Source organism: Grus americana, chromosome 11 (genome assembly GCF_028858705.1).
Source record: "Grus americana isolate bGruAme1 chromosome 11, bGruAme1.mat, whole genome shotgun sequence".
In the NCBI taxonomy this organism is placed as follows: domain Eukaryota; kingdom Metazoa; phylum Chordata; class Aves; order Gruiformes; family Gruidae; genus Grus; species Grus americana.
In genome coordinates this window covers 5540001-5565361 of record NC_072862.1, presented here as the reverse complement: position 1 = coordinate 5565361, position 25361 = coordinate 5540001, and the positions used below count along the sequence as shown (strand labels likewise).

At 43.1% G+C, this 25361-nt stretch overlaps 1 protein-coding gene across 28 annotated transcripts in view; it reads right to left on the bottom strand.

The window, feature by feature from the left end:
- FOXP1 (forkhead box P1) overlaps positions 1-25361 on the bottom strand; it is a 389835-nt gene that overhangs the window by 12915 nt on the left and 351559 nt on the right. For 25 of the 28 annotated variants that reach the window (XM_054837687.1, XM_054837688.1, XM_054837685.1 and 22 more), the window contains 7 exons: positions 24325-24412; positions 18215-18298; positions 9414-9615; positions 9228-9307; positions 8464-8565; positions 3687-3808; positions 1524-1593 (listed from right to left, as the gene is read on the bottom strand). In XM_054837687.1, the coding sequence (XP_054693662.1) occupies positions 1524-1593; positions 3687-3808; positions 8464-8565; positions 9228-9307; positions 9414-9615; positions 18215-18298; positions 24325-24412 (748 nt within the window). The remainder of the gene's footprint in view (positions 1-1523; positions 1594-3686; positions 3809-8463; positions 8566-9227; positions 9308-9413; positions 9616-18214; positions 18299-24324; positions 24413-25361) is intronic. The other 3 variants (XM_054837704.1, XM_054837708.1, XM_054837714.1) reach the window with 1 other exon arrangement.

The window sequence follows — 25361 nt, the reverse complement described above, 5'->3', positions numbered from 1 at the left end:
CCTAAAAGAGGACCTGTCTCAGTGCAATGAATATTGTTCACCCCCATTTATTATAGGGGCCACATGAGCGGTAGCAAATCTCTCCATCAATTCTGTTCACAAGATGCTGGGGGCGGGGGGGGGCACAAGTACATGCCACTTCCAGGAAAAGCGGGAAATGGAAACAGTTTTGGAGGTTATCGCAAAAGACAAGAATGGATGGAGATGACGACAACGACACGTGTTTCAGAAATAAAACACGAACAGTTCCGTATGATAAGCATATTAATTGAAATTAGTCACATAGTTAACAATGTGAAGAAATGCAGGATCATTTCATTTTTGCCTTTCAGCCTCATGAATGTAAAATGTGCTTGTAATCTTAATACTATTCAAGAGACAAAGCAGTCTTTAAAAATCACACTTCACAAGACTCAAGGGAAAATAAGTTACTAATGAATGGTATTTACAGTTGCTTCATTTAAACATGCTTTCATTTGCTTTTCAGAAGTTACCGCATAAACTCATATAATTAGAAGAAATGCAGAACATCGCTTTTCTCCTAATAATCTGTTTCTTGGTTCTGAAAAGAGAAGTCTGCTAAACCCTTCCACAAAACACGGTTGCCCAAGCAAATATCCACGGTCGTCAGTGAACTTCTCAAGAAGGGACCCTCAACAAACAACCGGGGTGCAGCCACGCGCAGTGTTGCCTCCTGGATTAATTCACACTATATGGAACAGGCTTGAACCCACACAAACTGCCCCCCCCCAATTCAGGGCACGGCAACGCATTTGTATCTTTGGTTCATATAGAGAAAGCTGACTTGACCTGGGTTTTTTGAGATAGACTCAGGAATTTGTAGAGCAGGGAAAAAAAAATGCCAACCTGACACACAGCACATGAAAAAGGGCTGGAGACACGCACACTTTTAAGCTGCAAGTTATTAATTGTGCGCCGACACTTTGTGTATTTCTACGTCGTGAAAAACCCAGAATTTTTGTCTTACAATTACAGAACAGTTTAAACCAATAAAAACAATCTTTTTTCTTTTTTTTTTCCCTACAGGAATTGCAACATTTATTTTTTACCAACAATAGGAAAATATGCAAAAATAGCCCTTAAAAGAAAAGGGGGAAAAATGATCTGCTTTCTCTTTAAACCCATGAACAATAGAAGGTCACGTGCCGCAGTATCCTATCATTCAGCACATTAATAGCTGTGCTAGAGTAATTACACTTGTGGTATTTTTGCCTCAAGTGAAATTCTGAAATAAGAGGATGGAAATTATGATACTGCTGATAAATATTAATAAGTGAACTTTTAATTTTTTTGCCACAATATTCAAAATGCTAAGCATCTAGCTAATGCTGAAGCAGCCTGATATGTGTTTGCCTCCAGGGACTATGATGCTTTATGCACTTAAGAAAAAAGTTTAACGGAATTAAAATTTAATATCTAATTAGAGCAAGGCTAATATATTTTGAAATGAGTGGGGAAGACACACGCCTCTGTTGCATATTTGCTACAGTCATTAATCTTACCTGTAAAGCAGCATTGAGAGGTGTGCAGTAGGTGTGGCTGGTCTGTATGTTTTTAATAAGAGAAGGGTTACTGCATAAGAAAAACATAAAAAGGAGAGTTAAATGCAACCAACTTCTGTGCGAGCGTTTCAAGCATGTAATGCTTCCTCCCACACCAGAAAACTAGAGCTGTTTTTCCACAAGTCCTCTTTCATTTCTCTTTTTCTATTTTTTTTTTTCAATTTAAAGAAAATATCTGAGTTTTAGGCTGTGGTTATCATATTTGCCTTTACTAAATAAGGCACATCATTATCTCTCAACGTTACCTCGCCATGTGTTCTACTACCCTGCGTTAGTAGCACATCTTGGCATCTCTGCTCATTTTAGCTGTGTTCAGGAGAAATTCTCCAATATTCGTCGTGTCTGGGAGCCAGTTACCATGTAAAGGTCCATCGTGAGGAGGCTATGATCAAAAGCATCACGGGACATTTTAAATACTACTTCAGGCAAATTATTCTCCAAGTCGCTGGCAGCGGAGTCCCTCGCAACGGAGCAGGGGACCGGGACGAGAGAGGATTTGAGCGGCGTTATTTCCTGCCAGGCAAATGGCGAGTGGTCCCGCTGAGGGACTGCCCCCCAGCATCACCCCAAAGAGTCTGGGGTTGTGGGCATGGAGGCACCGTGGCAGGTACTGCTGCATCACAGCAAAAAGGTGCCCTGAAGGTCGTTTTAACAAAAAATATTCTAGTGTGCCATTTTGGACCCTTGCTTTAGTCATCTTAAGTTTACATAAGGGGCCGGATTTGAGGAAAATGAAGGGCAAGCACATCCGCGCTCTCTTTAGCGGGCATCTACAGATCACTCTTTGCACCGGAGGGAAAAAGAAATTTAAAAAAAAAATCATCAAACACAAATTGGATAAAAAGTGCCGATGCAGAAAATCTCCAAAAAGTTTTATCACTCACTGGGCATATGTATTTTTGCTTTTCTCATGTGGGAATAAATCACAGTGAGAAGAGTCTTAACTGAGCCCCTCCCACAGGGACCGGCAAGGATCAGTTGTCCTGGAGAGATGGCCTTCGAGTAAAGGTCAAAGAAAATTGCTTGGGGAACCCCAGGAATATTGGTGCGTGGCCGTTGTAGACACAGGGTGGCCTGTTGATTTTCATCTTTACAGCTGATCTCACCGCACTTTCCAACTTCAAAAAGTTAATTCAGTGTTTCTGTCTTATAAGCACCTTACTCTATTTCTGATTAAGAGTTGCAAAACAAAGCATACAACTGAAAGCAAAGGAAAATATCAGAATTAAAACTTATCTGAAGCCTTTCCTGGCATATATCTCTCTTCCTGACAGGTCTACAGCAGCATATCTGCACTAGCGTGGATAATTATTTTAGTCTACATTGCACTCTAAACAAATGCTATAACAAACATGTCAAAGTAGAGGTATTACTACAGGCATTTGGATTATCAGAGCAGGACACACAAAATACACATAACAACCAAAAATTTAGTTTCTTTAGCAGCAAAGGTGATGTCACTATTTCATGAAATGCAAGTCTACATGAGATGGGTAAATCATGCAAAGCAAAGCAACAGCAGAAAAAAAAAATTAAAGCAAGTAAAAGCTCTTACTGTGCAACAAGCTCGCCAAAGTTTTCATCAGGGCAGTATTTTCGAGGACGGCCTCGTTGAATATGACGGCCACGTTTAAACTCTTCATCATCAACAGTCCAAAAGGACCCAAACTCATCCTCTACTCTGATAAAGCACTTATGCAGTGAGAGGTTGGTGCGAATGGCACCCTGGGACAAGAGCAGCAGCAAAGGAGATGAAGTGGAAACAAAGGGACACGGGATCGGGGACAGAACAGACATCAAATACAGGGAAAAGGAAAAAGAAAATAAAATGCAATAAGCATAAGCAAATGGTTTGTGAGGGTTAATATGCATTGCCACCTAAAAGCTACTAGCATGTGATGCAACAAACACCAAGCAAGCAGGGTCAGGGTACTGGTGGGCATACAAACAGTAGTGATGAGATGTTTGTCTTGGTTTCCCTTAACTGAAACAATGCGAAACCACCTGTGGTTGGTCTAACACCAGCTAGCAGCCAAAAGCCTCTACGTTAAACTGTAAGCATGATCCAAGCTAGGCTAAGAAGTTCAAACATGGTGGACATACCCACTGATCTTTTGTGGCCTTCGTTTTTGGAACTCTAGTTCATCCACTGTCCATACTGCCCCTTTAACGTTTTCTACTCGCACAAAACACTTGTGAAGACTAAGATTATGACGCACTGCATTCTGCAGCAAGTATAAAAGAGAAAACATTCAAAAACTTTCTATGAGAAAATGCTCATCATTGTCCAAGAACAGCAGCACAGTCAGCTTGACAGTCCTCATTTTGCAACGTTAAGCCCCTTCCCCTCCCCACACCCGCTTGCTTTCCCCGGCTCTTTACAGCTTATTTTTCCAAAGACAAAATACATATAAAAGCTTAAACCCAAGATTAGAAATTCAAGTTATTCTTATCAATTATCCCCAGTGTGAATGAGAGCAGCCATCATTTTAAGCATGCACGTTGTGTAATATGGCACATTTCATACAGAACACAAGAAGAACATTGCTTAGACATTTTCAAAATAAATATACACGCTCTGCGAAGAGAAACTTCTCCTCTCCTGGAAAAGAAAGCCGTTCGTTAGAAAGAACAGAAAGGATTTCATGGAAGTACAGACGGCTCGATTTAGCAGAGAGGCACCGGAGCTGGTGCTGCTGCGGTTTCCCACAGCTGGGCTAATGCGAATCAGGTGCTGAACCTCCTTCCACACCCACGGCACGGACCAGCGGCTCGGGGGCTCGGCAGCACCCCACCGGCCGGCACGGCACCGACTCCTGCCTCCACGGCTTGCTCTTATATGGAAGTTGGCTCCTATTTCTGGCAGACTACTGTACTGACTGATCTGAGCCTCTGCCAAGTGAAAACATGAGGAGGGCTCTCCGAAATAAAGTGATAATATCCCCACAGCTCATCACCCAGAGGGACCCGCGCTCGTGGCATCCGATGCTCAGATGTCCTCTCTGCAGCTCGCTGCCGGGGAAGGACGAGCCCCTCCGAGGGGCTCGGACCTTTGCTGAAGCTGGACATAACGAGACACCTCGCTACGTCATGGCAAGCTGTCGGCTCTTCTGTCCCTGTTCCCTCTGAAACGGTGCCGAGCTCCTTGTTATTCCTCAAACGGAGTGCCATGCTCCTTCCTCCGTTTTAGGAGTTTTCTGAGCAAACACCCTCCTACAAAGCCACTCAGATTTGTACATGGAGCTTGTCCCCAGCGCCGCTGAAAGGGGCTTGGTAAACAGGGAACACAGAAGAAGCCATTTGCTGAAAATATGCAGGCGAACAAACTCCATCCATCATCACTGGCACCACTGATTTAGTCAATCTGGTTGACTCGTTAGCAGGCACAATGCCAGCCAAACACATGGCCTGGGTCTAGGCAACCAAGAGAGTACAATTTTTTTTCCTTCCGTTGTCGTCTTCTGGTTTTTTTTTTTTTTTTAATGAACATCGGGTCTGGATGGTGAAAGGGAGCTCTAATCATGAATGTCTAAATCACTGTGCAAACAAAGGGTACGCACAGTGCATTTGTCATGTAAATTAAGAGGCAGTGGTGTGTGTGCCTTGGAGGGGAAGGCTGAGACTCTTTTGCTACTTTTCCATTTCTCTGCAATCGCTAGTACAGTCCTGGGTACAGGGCAAGAGTCAGGGCTCAAAATGCCTTTGCTCAGCAGATGCTTGAGTGCAAACACATTTCCTCTGGCTGTAGGTGCCCAATCCCAGCTCTGGGGCAAGGTCCGGGCGCTTCGGCTTTTCCACACTGATCTACTTGTGAACCGGTGGAAAAATAAAGCTTGAATACGCTCTTCCTCTCAGCAAGGCAGAAATCTAGCAGAAAGTCAACCTGTCCATCAGGGCTGCTTCTTTCTGCCCTTACTTTCTTCTGGTTTTATTTTTTAATAATTTTTTTTTTTGGGTTCCCTCCCACCTCCTCCAGATTTCCCGGGTTTTGAAATTTTTGGCAAAATCCCTGATTTTGCGGTGGAGGAAAAACATGCAAACGCCCCACACCTTACGGGCTAAAATCAGCTAGCTCAGCAACTGCTGGTGGGTGCCGCACTGGTGCAACCCGACACAGGGCTGCCGGCCCACATCTGGGTAACTCAGGCAGTTTCCTGTGAAAATGGGAACACTGTCAAGTCTGGAGCAAAATGTAAGAATAATAACGCTATTTCCCCCAGTGAAAGCTGATCTTGTAGCTCATACCAGCAGTTGATCAAATGCACACAGCAAAGTTCAGCGAAGTGAGTCCTCGGAGTTTGTAAACAGTCCCTAAATACACGGCTGAGCAGAAATATTTGTGTTCTTCTTTAAATAAATTTAATGCTGGAGAAATACTTTACGGTCTGTTCTTGTTCTCTTGAAGTCAATGTGGAATTGATGGTTAAGGCTGCTGGATTGGGCTCTTGCTGAATACGTTGAGACGGACAAGTTGAATATTGGCAAGATGTCCATGAAGCGTTGCCCTCGCCTTCTATTTTCCATGTGATCACTTATTTAAGCAGTTCACGGCAGAAAAAAATGGTTTTGTTTCCCCTGACTCTGGATACTTGCTGTCTAACAGTTTTATTTGAACAATACCCCAACGTTTCGGAGCCACACCTGCAGCCTGTGCCTCATGGCTGCGACTCAGTGCCAGCAAATTACTCCAAAAAATAAAAGCAAACAGACATTGCCTCTGACCTGTCAGAACCAGTTCACAGTGTTCCCCCAGCAATCAGCTTAACAGAAAAATTAGGAGCTATTATTGTAAGATTATATATTTACCTTGTTAAAAATATTTGTATGCAAGCCACTTTTGCAGAAAAATTACCCTGAACATGCTTGAATGTAGTAAATGAAAGGGTTTGTTATTTTAATAACTGCTCAGGCTCTGCTGTACTGCATTTTGGGAAAGAGGTTCATTTTTTAAAGGGCTTTATTCCTGCACTCTTCTGTGTTTTTTAAAGAGGGCTCGGGGAAGCTTGCCCACACCAAACCCTGACCCTAAACTTGGGGAACACTGACCCAAAGGCCCCCTAAAGCATTAGCTGAAGGTGAGCGCAAAGCAGCACGTATATATTCAAATTACTCTGATGCTGCAATTAGCCCCTTGTGCTTGTTCTGCGCCCTGTGGGCTTCCCGTCAAGCCAATCCAGAGCTGCATTTTCATTCCTGCTGTTCCTGAAGGCTGGCATAAATCTGAGCAGTCTTCAGCATGGAAACCTCCATTACTTCAAGCGGTTGCCAATTTTGCTAGTGCTGGTGGAACTTGGGGTGAAGCTTCTCTTCCCGGGTAGGTGAAACAGGACCTGGACACCTGCACAAGGTCAAGGTACCCAGGAGGGGTCTCTAAATGGTCCCTGCCTCCCGGGGACACAGCTTGCCCTTTTACGAGCCCGAGGGTCTGCAGCTCATCCTCTCTCCTCCTCCTCTGCAGAAGCACACTGTAAGTGCACGTGGCTTCTGGGACTGGATTTTACGTGATGCACAAAGCTAATTCCTAAAACTAGCCTCGCAGGAGATACGGCCAGGGCTGCCTGCTGCCTTCCTCCACTCCCCCCTCCACTTCCCTTCCCTTTGCTGCTGGAATTAAATAGGATTTTTACTTTAGCACCCACACCTGCAGCTGCTGAAAAGTCCTACTGGAACCACTCCAGCAGCAAAAGACAGGCAGGTCTAAAAGGATCTTAAATCAGGGAAAGTTAATTTCCTTTCTGGATAGTAAGGAAGCTGCAAAGTGAAACACTGCTCATGTTTTCCAACTGCAGCGAAGAATCAAAGCAGCAATCACAAGACTTTTCCTGAACCTAAGAGCTTCTAGACCAAGGTTGAAAATGTTCAAAACTGTGCTGGGATCTGAATTAAAAGCAAAACATGCTACTAAAACCCAAGCTAACTTCCAAGGACCATTTTTAGCCCCATTGTCTGAAGGAAGTAATCCTAAATGCAGGCTGAGACCGGAAAAAAAGAGCTGATGAAACAGCATGTATGGGACATAGTCGTTCTACCTGGTCATTTGAAGTTGTCTGAGAGCAACAGAGTTCTCAGATTAAGAGAGGCTCAAAGTACCGGGAGCGCAATTTTTACAGCGATACATGATCCTATTATTTGATTCGTTCATTTGGAATTGCACTAGCTTCAGAAGCCAGTGTGGCTGTTATAATGCTATATATAAGGGAAGGAGTGGCTCCCCAAAATATAAAATAAAATTAACTCCCCAGACCGCTTATCTAACAATATCTGAGGTGGTAACAGTAGGAAATTAAAGTACCAATATCAAGTTTATTTCTGTTAAACACATTTCTTATTGTGAGGTTTGCTTCTTGCATATTGTGTTCAATAAGCTTCTGCTGTGTGATTAAAAAAAAAAGGAAGTTCATAACAGATCTGTATATGTAGTTAAGATTCAAATGATTGAGGAAAGAAATCCGCTGATTTATAGATCCTAGGAAAAAAAGTGGTTTGTTGTGATTACAGTCTGCATAACTAAAAAGACAAACAGTGTATCTTCGACTGACACAATAACTTTACCTCTTTCTTTCCTTTTTTTTTTTTCCTAATACGTTCCAGCTGAAGGGCTTGAGTTTCACTGCTAGCAGCAACCACACAGAGGAACTCGTGGCATAATCACAGAACATAAAAGCCAATAATGGGGATTCAATTAGTGGTTTCCAAAGGCAGAAGAATTTTTCTGCCAAATATCAAATCGTTCCTGCAGATAAGGCACCCAGTGTGTGTCAAAACTGCCGATGTAAATTCTCATGTCCACGTGTCGTTACAATTTGTTATGTCATCAGCAACGTCTATTCTGTACATGTCAGATATCACAGGCAAGAGGCATAGGCGGGCTGAGGCTTACCTTCCACGTCGCCGCGTTGCGTCTGAAGTAAGCAAACATTCGCGTGAACCAGTTGTAGATTTCATTTAGTGTTAGCTGTTTTTCTGGAGATTCGAGGATGGCCTTGCGAAGCAAAGCAATTACAAGATGAGTTACGAGCACATGGGTACAAAATACACTCACAGTTTTACTTGACCAAATACAAAAAAGGAAAGACGGAAAGACAGAAAGAAGGAAGGAAAGCAGGAAAGAAAGGAGAGATTTGGAGCAAAAAATCCAAAGGAGGGTTTTCTCAATATGAACTAAGATTAATGGCTGTATTTAACAGTTCAATGGCAAAATTCAAAATGGAATTATCTAATTGTTTTGAGTTTTTATTTCTGTTTCCTTACAGAAATATTAATTTATTAGTCATTCATAAAGCAGAATCAAAGAGAAATGCAAAACATTTCACTAGCTGATTAAAGCTCAGTAATTATTTAGAGCTCAGATTAATTCTAGGGATCAGAGATTACTGTAGCTTGTGATAATTGACTTGCCATCTTTAAACAGGCTCATTTTCACTGTTGTGTGAAATGAATTTCCTAATAATCACATCGTATTGTAATACTTAATCAAAAGCAATTATGTTATATATTGCAGTTCTAAAAACCCTTATAGTAAAGGTTTGAGCATTTGAGCATGCTTACACACCAAAGGTTTGAAAATCTATTTAATCCAGAGTGCGCACATATAGGGAGATACTTTTTTTTCTAACCCAAATGCATGTGTTCGGCTCAGCTTACCTGTCTAATTAAAGATGCATACGTGAATGGTGGTCTAACTTCTGCGTTCTTATAAAATTCTTGGTTCTGGGCAATATCTGCTAAATAAAAGCAGTTGTTCTGTTATCATCACAGCCTGCCGCTGCCGGGCTGCGGGCAACAGCAAGCCGCCCCACCGAAGGGGCTGCGCCACCAGAACCCCTTTACCTGAAGAAATGGGGACGTTGTATTTATCCGAGTACCGCCTCCGGATGGGTCCGACGTTGTGCATGCTCGTGGTAGTGATGACCGACGGTCCCTGCGTGACGGGAGTGATGGGCGCAGTCGGGGTGGTGGGAGTATGAGGTAAGCTCTGCGGAGACGCCTCGGATGCAGTCTTGGAAAGCGTGACGCTCGATACCAGATTCAGCTGCGGAGGGAAGGATGAGGATTTCGTTACAAACGGCATTTCTGGCTAATTAAAGGCTGCAGAGAAAATTCTCGATAATGGGGTCTTCCTCAGTTCGAAGCAGACAACGCAGCCCGAGTGCTTGCTGCGGCACAAAGTGCTGTTGTAACATCTCCATTAGGAGCCCGTAAAGGGAAATAAACATATATATTTCCAGATAGATTTTAAAAAAAGAGTAATGTAGCCTGCTGCCAGAACTACAAATCGTGGATTTTTATCTAAACCTTAAATAAAGATCTCACACAGTACATAATCATTTTAATATTTTATTTTAGTTCCATTGTTTCACAATCTAAACCCCGCAGGTCTCTTATTTCCATGCTATCATTATGCATGGCTTCTAATCAATCTTCTTGGATATTTCATTGAAGGCATCAGGCTTAAAATAAAAGGCAAGACTTTCCTAGGGACGTACTAGGGAGAAACGCAATCCCTTTCTTCAGCATTTGGACTTTTTTTTTTTTCCTCCCCCTTCCCTCTGTTCATCCATTTTAAAAGCAAAGCCCAGAGTAGGTTAACACTGGAATAATTTAATTAATCACACCGCATGAAATACTACAAGCATTCAGGCCAGCAGAAGTGGCACCACTCTTTTTTTTTTTTCCTCCCAGGACGGAAGGCATCAGCGTTACCTGCACGAAGCCCAGCACAAATGGCAGCGTGCCACCGCGGGCTGTAAAACACAACTGCCTCTGGGACTGCGTATCCAACCCAGCTCCAGCTCAAGTGTTTTCGATACACAACCCTATTTATATAACCGGCATCCACATTCCTCCCCGGCCCTTTCTTTTTGCCCTCCGACGCCCTTTGAAAGACGATGCTCCGTTTCAATAGGTCACTCCCGCTGAAGTATTTTAAACAAACAAGCCGATCTCTTAACTACACCATCAGAAAAGACGACTGAGAAAAGGGCTCTTTGACTACTTCCACATTTCCTTCCCTGAGGCGGTTTTGCGAATAGTATTGGTGAAATCCTGACCCCATTGAAGTCGGTAGCAAAATTCCTACTGAATTTAACAGGGCCAGAATTTTACAACTTTTGTTTATGATTAAAATTCCCTTTCGCTGGACATTAAACCTCTTCAGATGAAGGCAAGGCGCACTACTCAGCTATGCACCCAAACATCTCATGTTTATCCACAAGACACAGTCTTAATTTTCCTCATATGAAAGTAACCAGATAAGGAAACTCCCATTAGCATCCCTTGTACGAGTTAATAGCCACAAATAACGTTTCTTTCTAAAAATAATAGGATTTATCCAAAACAAAGGTAGTGGAAAATAAAGGGCTCTAACATTACAGAAAGGATACCAACACAAAAAGCCCATCGCTCAGAGAAAGGGCGCAGCTGAGCGACAGATAAATTGCGATTGCTCGTCCCTCCTGACAGTGAGATGGAGCAAGCCGAGGGATGCCCGGTGCCGTACGGCTGCGGCGGTGCACCGGCAGCTCAGCACCCCTCCAGGGAAGGGAGGTGGTGAGCAGCAGGCCGGCAAACACCCATCTTTCCGCACTTACAAACGATGCTTCGCCTTCCAACGGGAAATATTTAACATTTCGTGGAGAGGCCGGAGAGCAAGAACCCAGCGAGGGATCGTGAAAGGCGGTGAAACGCGGGTATGGATTTCCCAGAGGGTCCTGCGCCGGCATGAACCGCCGAACACGACCTGGAGGCGAGCGCGGCTGTGCCGAGCCCCGCCGTGCCAGGCACTGCCTCCACGTGCCCACCGCCGGAGCCCCGTCTGTTTGTTGACTGGCGTGATTTAAGGACAGCGATTAGGGACATGTATATAGTAATGTCTCCCTGTTATCCATCTATCCATCTATTACATATGATAAAAGGACCAGTGACGATAATTATAGTACAACTGACAGGTCTCACCATGAAATTAAATCTACTGTATTTTATCTCAGTTTCTAAATGGACATTTTAACAGTCCAATAACTACAAGCAAATCTGCATCAATTTTAAGCGCCCGTCTCTAGCGCAGGCTCGGCAGCCGGGCCCTCCCGTTGGAAAGATCACTGCTCGTGCTTCATCATTACGGTTCCAACTACTCCATTTCAAAAGAGTCCCCTTCCTTTTTTAGCGTGTAAAAACTTAACATTTAATCTGTTTCTAGTAGGGAACTGCAAGACAGGATCCACAAAGGTCAGTGTTCCCCGCTTAAAGAATTTGAATCGAGTTAAATTTCTTTAGGCTTTTCGGCATAGGTAGCAACTAGGAATAAACACAGAAGAGGACGAGCAAAGGGGGGGGCTTTAACAGGCTTGACAAATGACACTGTGATTCACACCCACTGCTGGGCTGCCACTAATAAGCTACAGAGGAAGCAGCCAATCTCAGCTAATTACCAGATAAAATTGTATTGTAAGGACTCTAATTAGGAGATGCTTATGGAGGTGATCTAATGATTAAACGCTGCATCCGAGTGACCCCACCATCAATGTGCAGTGGTGCAAGATGTCACCGGAATATTTTGTAGAAACAGTAATTTTATTTCAAGGAGGGGAGTCAGTAATATTTGTAATAATGGCTATGAGGTAAACTAATTAAAAGACAGTTCCTAAAGGAAGACTGTGGCTTTGAGCAGCTGTGGCCGTTCCAAAACAAAGTGCCAAATCTCAACAGAGGAGCTGCAGTCAAGTGGAAAATTTCTGCCTGACCTCTGCTCTCGCTATTAATTTGCAGGAAAACTAATGACACATATACATATTCCCACAAAATTGTTCTAATTGCTAATTTGCCAAAGGAGCCCAGTTTCCAAATTAAACATGACTGCAGTCTGTGAGGAAAGAGAGAACAAAAAGCTGGAACGCAGCGAGTGTGCTGCGTTTCACCTCCGACGACCATTTGCGAGCCTGAACCAACAAGTTAATGAAACACGACCTTGTCGATCGCTAGCGAAGTTTTTCCTTTTTCCGTGTTTTATTTGATGACACTCTCCTCTTCCAGCCGGGGTCCGATCCCTGCCGGTGCCGTTAACAAAACACGAGCTAGGGTATGGGAGGAGAGGGCTGCGCTCCCTCCGCAGACCCTCGCTGCTGCTTTCTTTGTTGCATCTATAGCGCGAAGGCTGAAAAATCGGTTGTGAATTAGAGCAGAATAACAAATTATGAATGGTGTTGGTTTTGTTGCCATCTTGAATTATTAATGGGAACGGTAAACTATTAAATCTTAATATTGGCGTCAATTAGAAACGTGAAAGTGGCTGTGGACGACTGTGCAGGGCAAAGATCAGGGAGGGACCGGGCTGGGAGGGTTTCTTTTCCTGATGGAAACTCGACACGGTTTCTCCCTGTTTGCATTTTCTATTTAAAAACAAGTTACTATGATTAGAAAAGTTGTTCGTGTCGGTATTTTGCAAACAGCCTGTTTCCCACGTACCGTAATTTTTGGATGAGGTATCACTGCTGTCAGAGGGGAGGGAGCCTAAGTCACGGAGTTAGCGCTTTGCTTTAACGAGCAAGAACTCCTGCACCGCAATAAGGCACAACGTGGGGCACTCTCCAAGTTCGCCGGCAAGCACAGCCCTCGCACCAAAGAGTTAAATGGTTTTTGTAATGTTTCTACAGGGGATGGGGGGGAGGGAGGATTTCCTCCAGCCTTAAAAACAAAAACAAACCCCAAAAACAAGAAGGGGAAAAAAACCCAACAGAAAAACCACCAAAACCCACAAGTTTTAGGTCCTAAAATTCTTCACATTTAAGCGCTGAACCTTGTTGGGTGCTTTGTTCACTTTTGGGTTTTGAGAACTTTTCCTCACGGTGTTTTACCTTAATCATAAATGCCATAATTGTTTCAGCGTTCAATATCCTGCTTAGGATCTTATTATTAACCTTCCCTTTCAAGAAACAGTCATGCCTTCCTATTAAAGGTGAAGACTGAGTAATTTTCTTCTTTTTTTTCTTTAGATATAAACAAGGCAGAGAGGTAACCCTCTCCTCCGCTCTGTAAAACAGATTTCCAGTAAGTGGCTCTCGCACTAGGGCTAAGTCTGATTTCTTTTTGTGTAAACATTTTACATTACAATAGTGGCTACACATAAAAAAAAAAACCACCCTTGAAACTCTTTTAAAAGAAAAGAAAGGAAAAAAAAATAATATATTTTTAAGTGTCACGGTGGGGCCGTACCCACTGCTGCCGGGCAGTGACTCCTCCGCAATGGATGCTGCCGCTCTGGTCCCAACTAGGGCTGAGGATTTATCCCGGGACTGAAACACTCTGGAGCAGAGACTTTTTTTCTTGACACCGAGGGTGGGAGAGAAAGCTAACGCTGGGCCTAAAATTCTGTTAAATGCTGTGTCTTCCTCTCCCGTTTCAGCCTGGACACATTAGTGCATTAGATGCAGAGCCTGGCAGGCAGCGATCACTTAGCAGGTGTTGTTATTGGCAGGAATACTAAGGAAACCAAAGCTGAGGAGTGAGACTTAATGAAAACCAGTATATAAAAACAGCTTTTGTTGTGCTTGAGAATCTCTCTTTATTGCTGCGTATCGTTATTTTTTCAAACTATAAAGTACAGCTACAGCAGCTAAAATGCTCAGTCATTACCTCAACAGTTAAAAGACTATTTTTTTAATGTTTTGTTATTACAGTTGCTAAAAACAGTATTTCAAAACAATCGTAACTGCTATGGTTAGGGTAAAAAAATACATTAAAGAAGGGATATCTAACAGTCCGTTTTATTTAAAGTGCCAAAAGTTTCTTTAAAAGTTTTCTGTCTATTTTTAAAAGATGGTTATAGCACCTAGTATGCAGAACTAGTCGTTGGTTGATCCTTTTTCCTTTTCCTTCCCTTCCTGTGAACTTCGACATAAGTTAATCCCCCAGAAGAAAGCACGTTTCCATTTCAACCTATTACGCTGATCACTAACACCAACGAAAACAGCATGTAGGGGAAGGTATCTTAATAGCAAAACCAGAATGAAAACTCTTGAGAAATTGTTGTTCTGGCTTTTTTATCTTGAAAAAAATTCACCTTACAAAAATATGTCACAGCATATTCCTTCACAGACAGCTTTGTTCTCACTTTATTCAGGCCCTTTCCTCTCACAAAAACAACACGTGTAGCAGCAACAGGAACAACTCCACGTGCCCCAAGCCTTAAGCTCCGAGATACTTCCATTTTCTTTTAAAGTGCTGCACCATTGGGCATTCTAATTATAAAGCTGGGCGCTTGTAAAGGTGGCACTGAGCCCTGCCCCGGCTCCTGATGTGCTCTGCCTCCCCAGTCACCCTCCAGTCTGCCCAGGAGCAGGGGAAGAGCTGCCCTTTGCAGGACACCAGCCATCAACAGCGACCTCCCCGCGTACGTACCCATCTGCCAATGATTTAGGCCATCCACCGCTCCACTACAGAAGACCGTGCTTAAATCTCATCGGCTTTAAAAGGACTAAAGAGCTTTACTGAGCAGATGCCTTGGAGGTCTGGTGTAGTGAAATGCACCAGCTACTCCACCACCCTTCCCAAGGTCAGAACTACTGCAAGGAGCTAAAGCCACCCAAAGGTGGGGATGTGATGGATGGACACGGCTAGACTGGAGAAGCAACCCTTCCCCAAAGCCAGGTGAGTTTTAAATTGATGCACATCCACCAAGGACCCGGCTGTGGTCCAACTGGTCCAACACCACCCGCTCGGCTGCTGCCTGAAGCCCAAAAGGTGAAGATGGTACCAGTGGTCAGTGTGGATTACAAACGGCACGTGGTTAACACAGACGTGCGGTGAGAGGCTCAGTCACCAATTTTACCTGCCTGTAACCAAATAGTTTAAACCCAAGCATTAAGATCCTTTAAGCAGAATAAAAGCATTTCCTCAGCCATGAAAAGGCTGTAATTTTAAATCCCAATTCACTGCTATGCTTGGATTTGCAGCCGCTCTTTCCTTTAAAATCACCGATGTACCGTAATATATTAATTCTAACATACACCTTGCATTCGTTATGTTGGAAAAAAAAAATTAATTACTGGATGTAAAGAATACTTTGCACTGCAATAATGGTCATCAGATCTTTTTACCAAAGTCCTATCCCACTGAGTTAAAAGGACTAGGGTCTAGCAGAGTCTATGCGATGCCTGTGTATTTTTTTCACTAGGAAAGCACAATTTATGCAAAACACTATACTTCTACATTTTATAATTAATTTTCAAATGCTTCACCTATACATATTTTAATAATTTCTGATTTATCAGATGGTATCTATAATAAATTTTTCTATATTTCAATAAATGAAAAGAAGGCAGTTTCAATCCAACAACAGAGTGCCACACAATATAGGCCTGTCAGGCACCAATTTTTACTTCTAACATGTAAGTTAAAGGATAAGGAATTTATAATGCTGCCTGTGAACGAAACCACTTTTCATACACAAATGTGATCTTTTTTTTTCCAAAGGGTAATACAACAGTACATTTACATAAACTAATCCAAACAATCTATGTATTTGACAATGGCAAACCTCACACAGACTGCCTATTGTTGGTTTACATCTTGGAGTTCTTTATGTTGGCTTGTAACACTGCTCTAGCTGTCAAAGGTTTGACTTGGACTCTAAATAAATGGTTATAGAAGTGCTGTGCAGCGATATTGGACTTCTTTGCAAAAGAAAACCTGCTGTGTATGAATTCAAAAGCTATTAATTTTTCAGTCAAAAATATTCATGCCTATTTCTTTTAATAAAGAAACACTGTGCTGAGCAACTGAGAGATAATGTTGACTAGTGGTACAGAATTTTCAATAGAGCAGTTAAAAATAAATTTAGTAGGAGGTCCCCAACAAAGCTATAATTTTCCAGAATGTAAAACATTTTTAATACTAATCAAGACAGCCCTTTTCCCCCTGCGTTCACTTTTTTTTTCTTTTTTTTTTTTTTTCCGCTGCTTTTCCCTGTTTATTAGCTGTTAACACTAATCTTCATGGCGACACCGCCTGGTATCTCCGTAGCCTACAACACCCGCGAAAGCTTCCCGCCCTCCGCGGCGGAGCATCGATCACGAGCTGCCTTGCCAAACGCTGCTCGCCGCCTTACGATTTCCTCCCTTTAGTTTTTAATCCTTCCTCCTGAGGGGCACCGCTGTTATGAAAGGCCTCAAGGCAGAGTGCTTTGAGACTCCCAGATTATTCCGCTGTTTTAATTTTTAATCCAGTAAGAGCTATAGAAACCAAACCTCCTCCCCATTCTGTTGGGTCTACATACTTTGCCAACAATGCGCTGAAGTATTTGCATTCAGGCTGAGATGGATGCGTGGAACTAGAGGAATGCTATTTTTATAGACACCGTAAGTAGTTTCTACTCTAGAGGGGCTGGTATCCACCGGATCAAGCCATTTTCGGCACCTCAACAGCTTAAATGGAAGGGTTTATACCTACCACTCAACTCTCTCCAAGAAGGCACCGAAATTTCCCGTTGACTTTGACATCTGCTCCAGTGTTGCTGAATAGCCTGCAATTTTCTGTCTAGTAGCCTCCCTATGCACTTCTGCAGCCATTTATTTCCAACTACATGGAAACTGAGAAATCCTTTTCTAGTAAAAATGGGTGCGCGAAGTGTTTAATGATTTTATGTTCTCTATCTCTGTAATGTGTTCTGTTTCAGACATTAATTTTGTCTACCAACTGCATCTTGGCAGGCTACCATATTTGCTGGGTTAATAGTCTGACTCCTTTTTATTTCTATCACCATAAATCACACATATATGGGTGTGTGTTTGCTTTATTTATAGAAAAAAAATCAGTCAAAACAGATAAACCAATACTTTGTCATTATGCTGCATCATTGCATATTGATTAAAATTGCTAGTACTAACTATAGATTGTCAACGCTCAATTAATTTTCACACAATGACTCAAAGCAAAATCAAATAAAGCCAGTGTACCTTTAAATCTTACAAATCTTAAAATCAAGAAGCAAAGCACTCTCTCCACTTTGAATAATCATCGGAAGCTCTGAGGAACATTTTCAGCATTAAGAGGTTGGGAGAAAACAACAGCTGAAGAAGAGTCATTTTGGTCAGGGAAGGAGATGGTGGATTCGCCTGGGTTTGGGGGTACCCGGGAGTTGCCTTGGGCTGCGAAGCCACTTGCTTCCCCCGCACCCCCTTTTTTTAAAGGGCAACCTGGGGCAGAGGAGGTTTCCCTTCTCAGTTTCAACAGTGTAAAACCTGATACTGGGTAACTGCGATTATCATCAAAACGTGCTGCTAGAGTCTCTTCTACTGTAAATGTCTGTCAGACAGGGAGGAAGCAAAATAAATATACTAAATATAATTTAATTACATCTCCTTCCTAACACTTCCTAACATTTCATGCAAGTCGGACTGACGCAAAGCGACTTACAGGCTAGTCCAGGAGGCCAGAAAAAGGCTCAATGCATCAGCTTTAGAGCAAAACTTCTTTCAAACTCCCTGAAGATAGGGGGACGACCGTGGCAGTGCCTCCTGCAAAGCAGCGCTTTGCATCTCCGAAGCGGGCCACACTTTGCATCATGCGCTCAGGTGGGGAACAGGAAAGAGAGGTTTGTTGTGAGGTTTTGTTTGCTTTCGGCACAGTTCGGTACTTACGGGCTGAGGGGTGGCTTTTGGTTCAGTTGACTTCACATGCAGGTGTGTCATCATGGCTTGCAGGCGCTCTTTATCTTTTGCAAGCTGAAAGGGGAGGAAAAAGAAAAAAAAAAAAATCCTCTGTTACTCATACGAATAGAACCCGGCCTCTGCTTACTCCTAATTAAACAGTTGGCACCGAGGCACGAGACAGAAGAGTTTTATTGCTGAGTAGTTTGGAAATTGTATATGCTCTATTCGTGAGGTAAAGCTAACGCGTGGTGCTGGATGTCACTATTTCCCAAAGCAAAATGCATTAGCCCTCAAGTGAGAAGAGCTAGACCTGCCGGCACCAAGAGCTTCACTCTAGCCCTGACAGCTAAAAGACAACAGTGAATCATGTTTATTAACCAGCCCCACTCCAGTTCAGGAGGCGCAGCAGAAAGCAAGCGAGGCAGCAGCTCCGAGATGCGTTTGCCTCCTTTCAGACCAGAAAACAAGCGGCACAAATGCACCGTGGCTTTTACATCACGTACAGGCTTTGCAGCACGCGCAGCGAGCGTGGAGGCAGCGGTGGTTAAACCACACGAGGCACCTCCACGGGGCACGGCGGGTGGCCTCGGCTCTTGAAAATGCCCCGCTTTTACTGGAGAAGGTGGCACAGCCCCTCGGGCGGCCACCCTGGGAACCTGAGCTGGGACACCCTGAGTGTGGGGCAGGAGCAGCAGCGTGAGCATACGCCCGAGGGCAGCAGGGTGGGAAAGGCTAACAGCGTCTGGAGCCGCCCCAGAGCGCTCATCGCCAGCGGACCGATGCGTTCACCCTTTCTCATCGGTCATGTCATGCCCAAGAGTTGGGGCAAAGCTCCTGCTCTGGAAGTCTCTTGCGTTTTTTTGGTTGAGATCTGCACCAGGCCACAGTCGGTGTCTCGGGATCACACCGTACACATCCTTGGCCGGGACGGCTTCCCAATGCATTTCAATGCACTGGACAGACACTAGATCTCGTTGGTTTTGGAAACAAGAAATCTTTTTGTATGTGCAAATAGGACCTTTGCCAGCTGCTCTCCAAAAAAACCCAAAAAACCCAACAGTGGAAAGATATTAAGAAATAATACTAATGAAAAAGGGGTGTTATTAACCTACATGCCCAACAGCAAGGCTCCTGTTTCCAGCAGGACTTGGATCAGGTTCTTACAAATGACAATTTTTGCAGAGCTGAGTTTTTGCTTTAGACAAGCCAGATTCCTGGTGCCAAGAGGAGAACTGTGCTCGCATTCCAGCAGAACTTTAAACAACCTGCCCACCTTATCACCGTCATCTGTTTGTAGCAGTAAAGTTGGGCTAAGTGTATATAAAAGGAGTCTTGGTCATAAATCCTTGTTCATAACCTTACAGTCAAGGTTGTCTTGCTCTTTGCAAGGTGAGGGGTTTCTGACCATGCCAGAAAGGCGTCACGATGGGATAAAACTTGGCACACGGGTTTCCAAGACAAGAATTAAATAAAGGAAAAAACGGTGTCACCGCTGTGTGCTCTGGAAGTGCAAAAGCAAAAATCGCCGGGCTTTTCAAACAGCTGCTCTTTCCTTGGTCAAAAATCTCAACGGCAAGAGAGAAAACCTGACACCTACAGCAGATCTCCTGCAATATCATCACCAGATCTGTGCTGGACTTCACAGAAGAGCCGAAGGGCAGCAACGGGCTCTTATCGTAGCGCTGCAGCAGAAACTTCCCCCTCTGAGAGTCCGCTGAGGACCTCTTCAGAGAAAGGAGAGGTCTCACCCCTCAGCCACCGTGCTTCACACAAAACAAATCAAAACTGAGAAATAGTTGTACTCTCAGTGCGGCTCTGTTGTGCAATCTCTCATTCGTAGCAGTCGCTGGGCACACGGGCTGCTCGGTGGGGTCATCTGTGCATTAAATTTTGGTCTGCAGGCTACTGCAGAAGAACATCTTCTAGCCAAAATAAATAAAAAGGCAGGCACCTGAAGGCTTCCTGCCCGCACCAGCGCGGTGGCAGGAGGGAAAGGCACCCGGGCAGCACGGGAACACCCCGCAGCGCTTCCTCCGGGCCCCCTCGGCCAAACGGAGCGGTGCCCCTCCCTCCCAACGGCCGGGGTCCTTGTTTGTAGTCTTTCCACTCATCATCTTAGCAATGCTTTTAACGCCGTTTCTGGTGGACGGAGGTTATTAAAGATCCTCTCGACATTTCAGGCAGACACACGCTAGCATTTTGTCATAGTCTAGGAATTCAAACACTCACCCAGTTAGGCAGGAGTTTAAATTATGAAAAATAGAGGTCTCTCAGTTTCAAAGCACTGAAGAGAAGTAAAAAAATCTGAAGAATTTCTTTAAACTGTTTTTCCCTTAGGTCAGGAAACAGTAGTGATATAAAACTAGAATGTCACCAGTAGCCCCGCCGGCCAGTGGGGTCACACTAAAGAAGCCACGAGGGCTTGCTTGGCCACCGATGGGAGCAAATTCTCACTGGTGGCACTCACTGGAGTGCAGATGGTCCAGTAATGGGCGTTATTAGTAGACTTGCTGGAAAATGCTCTTGATGTACTGATAATGTTTCATGGGCAAAGACTGTTCTGCCATATATGAAAGGATCTGCTCTGTACGGGGGGGCGGTCTGAGGACTATCGTACAGTCCCACCTAAGTCTCATCCTTTTTTCCTACATCCATTTGGTGGGATTTTTCAGACAGCCACCCAGTTCTTCATGATCAGCCTGATTTTGTGAGGTTTCCCTCTCCTCGGTGGGGTATGACCACGATGTAGGTGCCTAACTGAGGTTCAACAGAAAACGCGCCCAGAGGAAGGTACATGCTTTGTGAACTTGGACACCAAGACACATGCCTTGCCCTGGAGTGGTTCTCAAATCCTAAAACTACGCAGGTAGGAAAGGCAGGAGAGGGAAGGCACAGAAAGCACAAGCCAGAAGGGGGTCAAGGCGAGGGGGCAGGATGGGAGTCTGGCGACCAAGGAGCGAAAGAGAAGAAGGCATTAGGCACAGATGATGGAGAAATCGCACAGCAGGAAAAACAGACAGAAAATAACAGCAAGGAGCAGGAATGTGAAAATGGAAACCCAGTGAGGGCATTCAACAGGAGCAATATGGTCACATCAACAAGAAGGGGAGATCACTTCAGCAGCAGGATTTTGGACAGACCAAGGACAAAGGAGAAGGAAGCCAGTCATGGGCAATGCAAGACACAACCAAGACGCAGCCTCTTCCCTCCCGTTACGTGCCTAGTTAGGCTGTGCACTAGAAAGGTTTAGGATCTGCTTTTCAAGAAAGGCAATTGATGCTTTAGGAAAACAGGCCCAAGCAGTGTTTTCACTACTGAAAATGGCCAGCTATCTTCATGTTGTCCCATTAGAAGATGCTTTTTTAAACTTATGGTAGTTTTTTTGCTGTCCTGAAATGTTTTTCCACTCAAAGGAGGTGGTACTGCAAAATGGATGTGCTGCAAAATGGCTGTCCTATTCCAGCTAAGAACTAGCTAAGGATAGGGATATGTTCCTGTGTTTGTGTTTTACCCAGCAGCCCAATTCTCACTATTTATAATGGCAACAAATGATCATGTCAAGATGGTTTAAACAAAGTGAAATATGAGAAGATCTCTACCTTGTCTGTGATATTTTAAGTATGTTTGTGATAGAAATGCTGAAACCAAAGCTTCAAGATACTTCTGCAAAGGGGCATTTGCAATCAAACACAAAAAAAAGATCTGACCTGTTTTTTCAAAAAGTTCATTTAAAAATTACGTTCTTTAAAAGATATTATGCTTATGTCTGTCTACAACGCTGATAAAACTATTGTGCCTAAATCAAATAAGAGCATAAAGGAAAAAAGAAAGGCTTGCATTTGGGTCCATCACGCTCAAAACCTGAAATGCATCCCTCGGATGGAATGAATCTGTTAAATTCTACCTGTCTTGATGGGACTGTACATGCATGAAATGGTGCAGCATTTAGATCTTGCCAATGGTGTAGGACCCCGAACACCACGTGATACTTCACAGCTCCACTGGAAGGAAATACTTCTTATCAGCGCTGAGCTCTGCGGGTCAAACGGGAAAGGCTATGGGTCCCTCTCCTGTCTTGCTCACAAAACTCAAAGAGTCGGCCACAGGGCTTGTTGTAGCCACTCTGTTGGTAACTGCTCCATTGCGAGAGTATCAGGTCAATGGTCTTAGTCCAACTGCTCTTACTACAACACGTTGGTGCTGCAGACCACGTCATTGAAAACCCTGCTGTTGGGCCAGACTTTTAATTACGGTTCTGTGCAAAAACAGGTCACAGCCAGACAAACTAGGCACTGGAGGACAAATCCTTGCATGTATTTTGGCAGATTTTTTTTTTTTAATCAAGTATCAGAGGACTGATACGTGGGATGAAAGGAGAGGGAGAAGGGAGTTACAGGTGCATTTCAGAAGCAGGACCACCCTCCTCCTCCACCTATCCTTGCTGGCCAATGCATAGATGGTCTTGCTCTGCTATCAACATCCCTGTCTAAATTAAGCCTCCAGTTCATCCTATCCACTGTGCTAGTATGATTGTTAGAGACAAATCCAGAACTTTTTGGCCCTCGTGCCACTTTGGAAATTACGTTCTTCTCTTGAGGACCTTGTGCTGCCTTCCCATGCAACGACTCTAAGCTAAGAGGCGTTCCCCAGCACTGAACGGCGTGAAGCTGTAACTATTAGTCACTGATAACGATCAGCAGAATGCACTGCTGACAAATCTTTCCAAAATATTGTCAAGGGCTTATGGAGAGGTGGTAACCAAGTACCATCTCTGTCCTGTCCAGCTGTTAACACAGGGAATCCTCCTGTAGTTCCAGGCACAGCCATTCCCAGTGACGGCAGGAGAGAAGGATTAATGCTTTTCAAGCCGACTGCAACTGAAGGATCTACATTTACCTTCAGCCCGAATATTACTGCATCTTGGTAAAAGATTATCTCGTATCTGAGTTTACCAGGAAGACTGCAGATTTCTTTCTCTTTTTTCTAATTCCCGAGAAACTTGTTAAAATAACAGACCATTTCTCATAACATTTTCTGCAAGACTCTGATATTTTATGACTAGCAGTTTGATTTTTACAAAACTTGCATTAAAATAGTTTATATTGCTTCAGCTAATAGTGAAAGAGTGTCATGACCAGCGTGTTCCTGAAAGTAAAATTTAGGAAATATCTATGAAAGAAAAAGGGTAATTTGTAAGATAAGAAGATAAAAGGCATTTTTTTAAATGCTTATCTTGAAAAGTAACAACAAGAAGTTTAAGTGTGTTTTTGCTGATTTTTCTCTCCAACTATTTGAAGCTATAAATGACTTAACTCAGTAAAATTCCAAATGTAATTATCTTCTGTACTTAGCCCAAGGCTTTCCATATATCTCTACACTGCTGTCTTGCATACAAAATAGGTTTTTCAATAGCTGGTAACTATATAATGTACAACATTGTTTTAATTTCCCCTTCTTTGCTAACCTCTTGCCTACACACAGACACACTGTCAAAGCCGCCCAGGCAGAGCAGCGAGGTGCGGGGAGACAGAAAGGACTCGAAAGCATTTGGAAAGGCAGTTACACAAACAGGTCATACCTTTGCATCGCATTCAGTATATTCCAATTTACCCCCTTTTTGGCACTTTTAAAAAACTCATTTGCTACAAATGGCAAAAAATAATAGTAATAATAGTAATAATAATAATAATAATAATACATGGAGAGTGTTAGTATATGAGAGACCACCAAACAAGCCAGGTCATGCAGCGTTTTGAAATAAACATCAACCATTTCCCCCAATAACTCTAAACGAAGGGGACCATATTCCGCTCGCCCCCCTCCGCCCCCCCGCCCCGGGTGAGTATAAAAAGCATTAGATACATACTGATGGATTTCCAATCAGTCAGCCTGCTTAAGTTTCCTATTTCTTTTCAAGTTACGGTTTAGAAAAGAGGAAATGAAGCTGCAGTTTCTTTTGACGGTTTTTAAAACTACTACAAGAAGGGTTTGAAAGCTGGTTTTCAATCATAGGGGGAAAAGCAGAACTCATTTTTTGTTGCTGTCGAGAATTGGATTTGATTAATACTGAGGTAATATTAAAATAAATTTTATTTTACCTGTAGCTCTAACTGCTGTACAACCTGCATTTGTACTCTACATTGGGCTGTACTTCTATCATCCAGCGCATGCTCACTGTTGAGATGTCTGTAACAATACACAGAAAATCATTAAGTGAAATGGATAAACAAAAAGGAAAAAGTAGTTACCAGGATGAATAAGCAATCTGAATGTTATCCAGCAGGTCTTCATCAATATCTGAGATTTTAAAGATTATTTTTACATTTTATTTTTTTCCTCTGTCCTGCTTTGGCTTGTGTATCTTCCCATCACTCATTATATCTTAAGCACTTTTTTTTCAGAAGGCAGCTCATTTGTATATAAGAGAAATTTTGCAGAACAGTTGTTTTTCCTCCATTCAGTAAATGAAAGCGAGATCAAGAAATTATAGTAAAATAATTTCATATATAATTTCGTATTACTTGACTATAAGATGCTGGATATCTCTAAATGGACACATGCAATACATGAATAATTAAATCCCATAGAACCCTCGTGTTTACATGATTCAAAATAAAATACATGATTGCGTAAAGAACAAAAAGCCACATAAAATTTGGTGTGTAAGTATGTGCAAAACATGTACCAATAAAAGAGAGAAAAATACGGACAGTTACTGTAAAACAAATCTTCATCCAAAAGAAACAAAAAGTCATCCAGAACACTAGAACAGCTGGAATTCAAGGTTTATTGTAGTATGTGTTCTGAAAAACTTCCCCCATGCAAATGTTAAAATAAATTCAAAAAATAAAGCCTTTAAAATAAAACTGCTCTAAGGCTCAGGCTAAAGCTATGTTTTGGGGCTAGTACCTTCAGACACGTGCAAAAAAAAAATAATAATCTCCCATCTACACTTTTTTTACCTTTAAATTGCCTTGATTTCAAGATCTTTAGCATACGATGGGCTAAATTTAACTCCACTGACTCCTATGATTTACAACACAGAACAATTTGGCCTACTTATCCTCCCATGCTGGCTAACCACTGATCTTCAATGTACAATATTTAGTATTCTGTGGAGTAACTTTCTCACCTG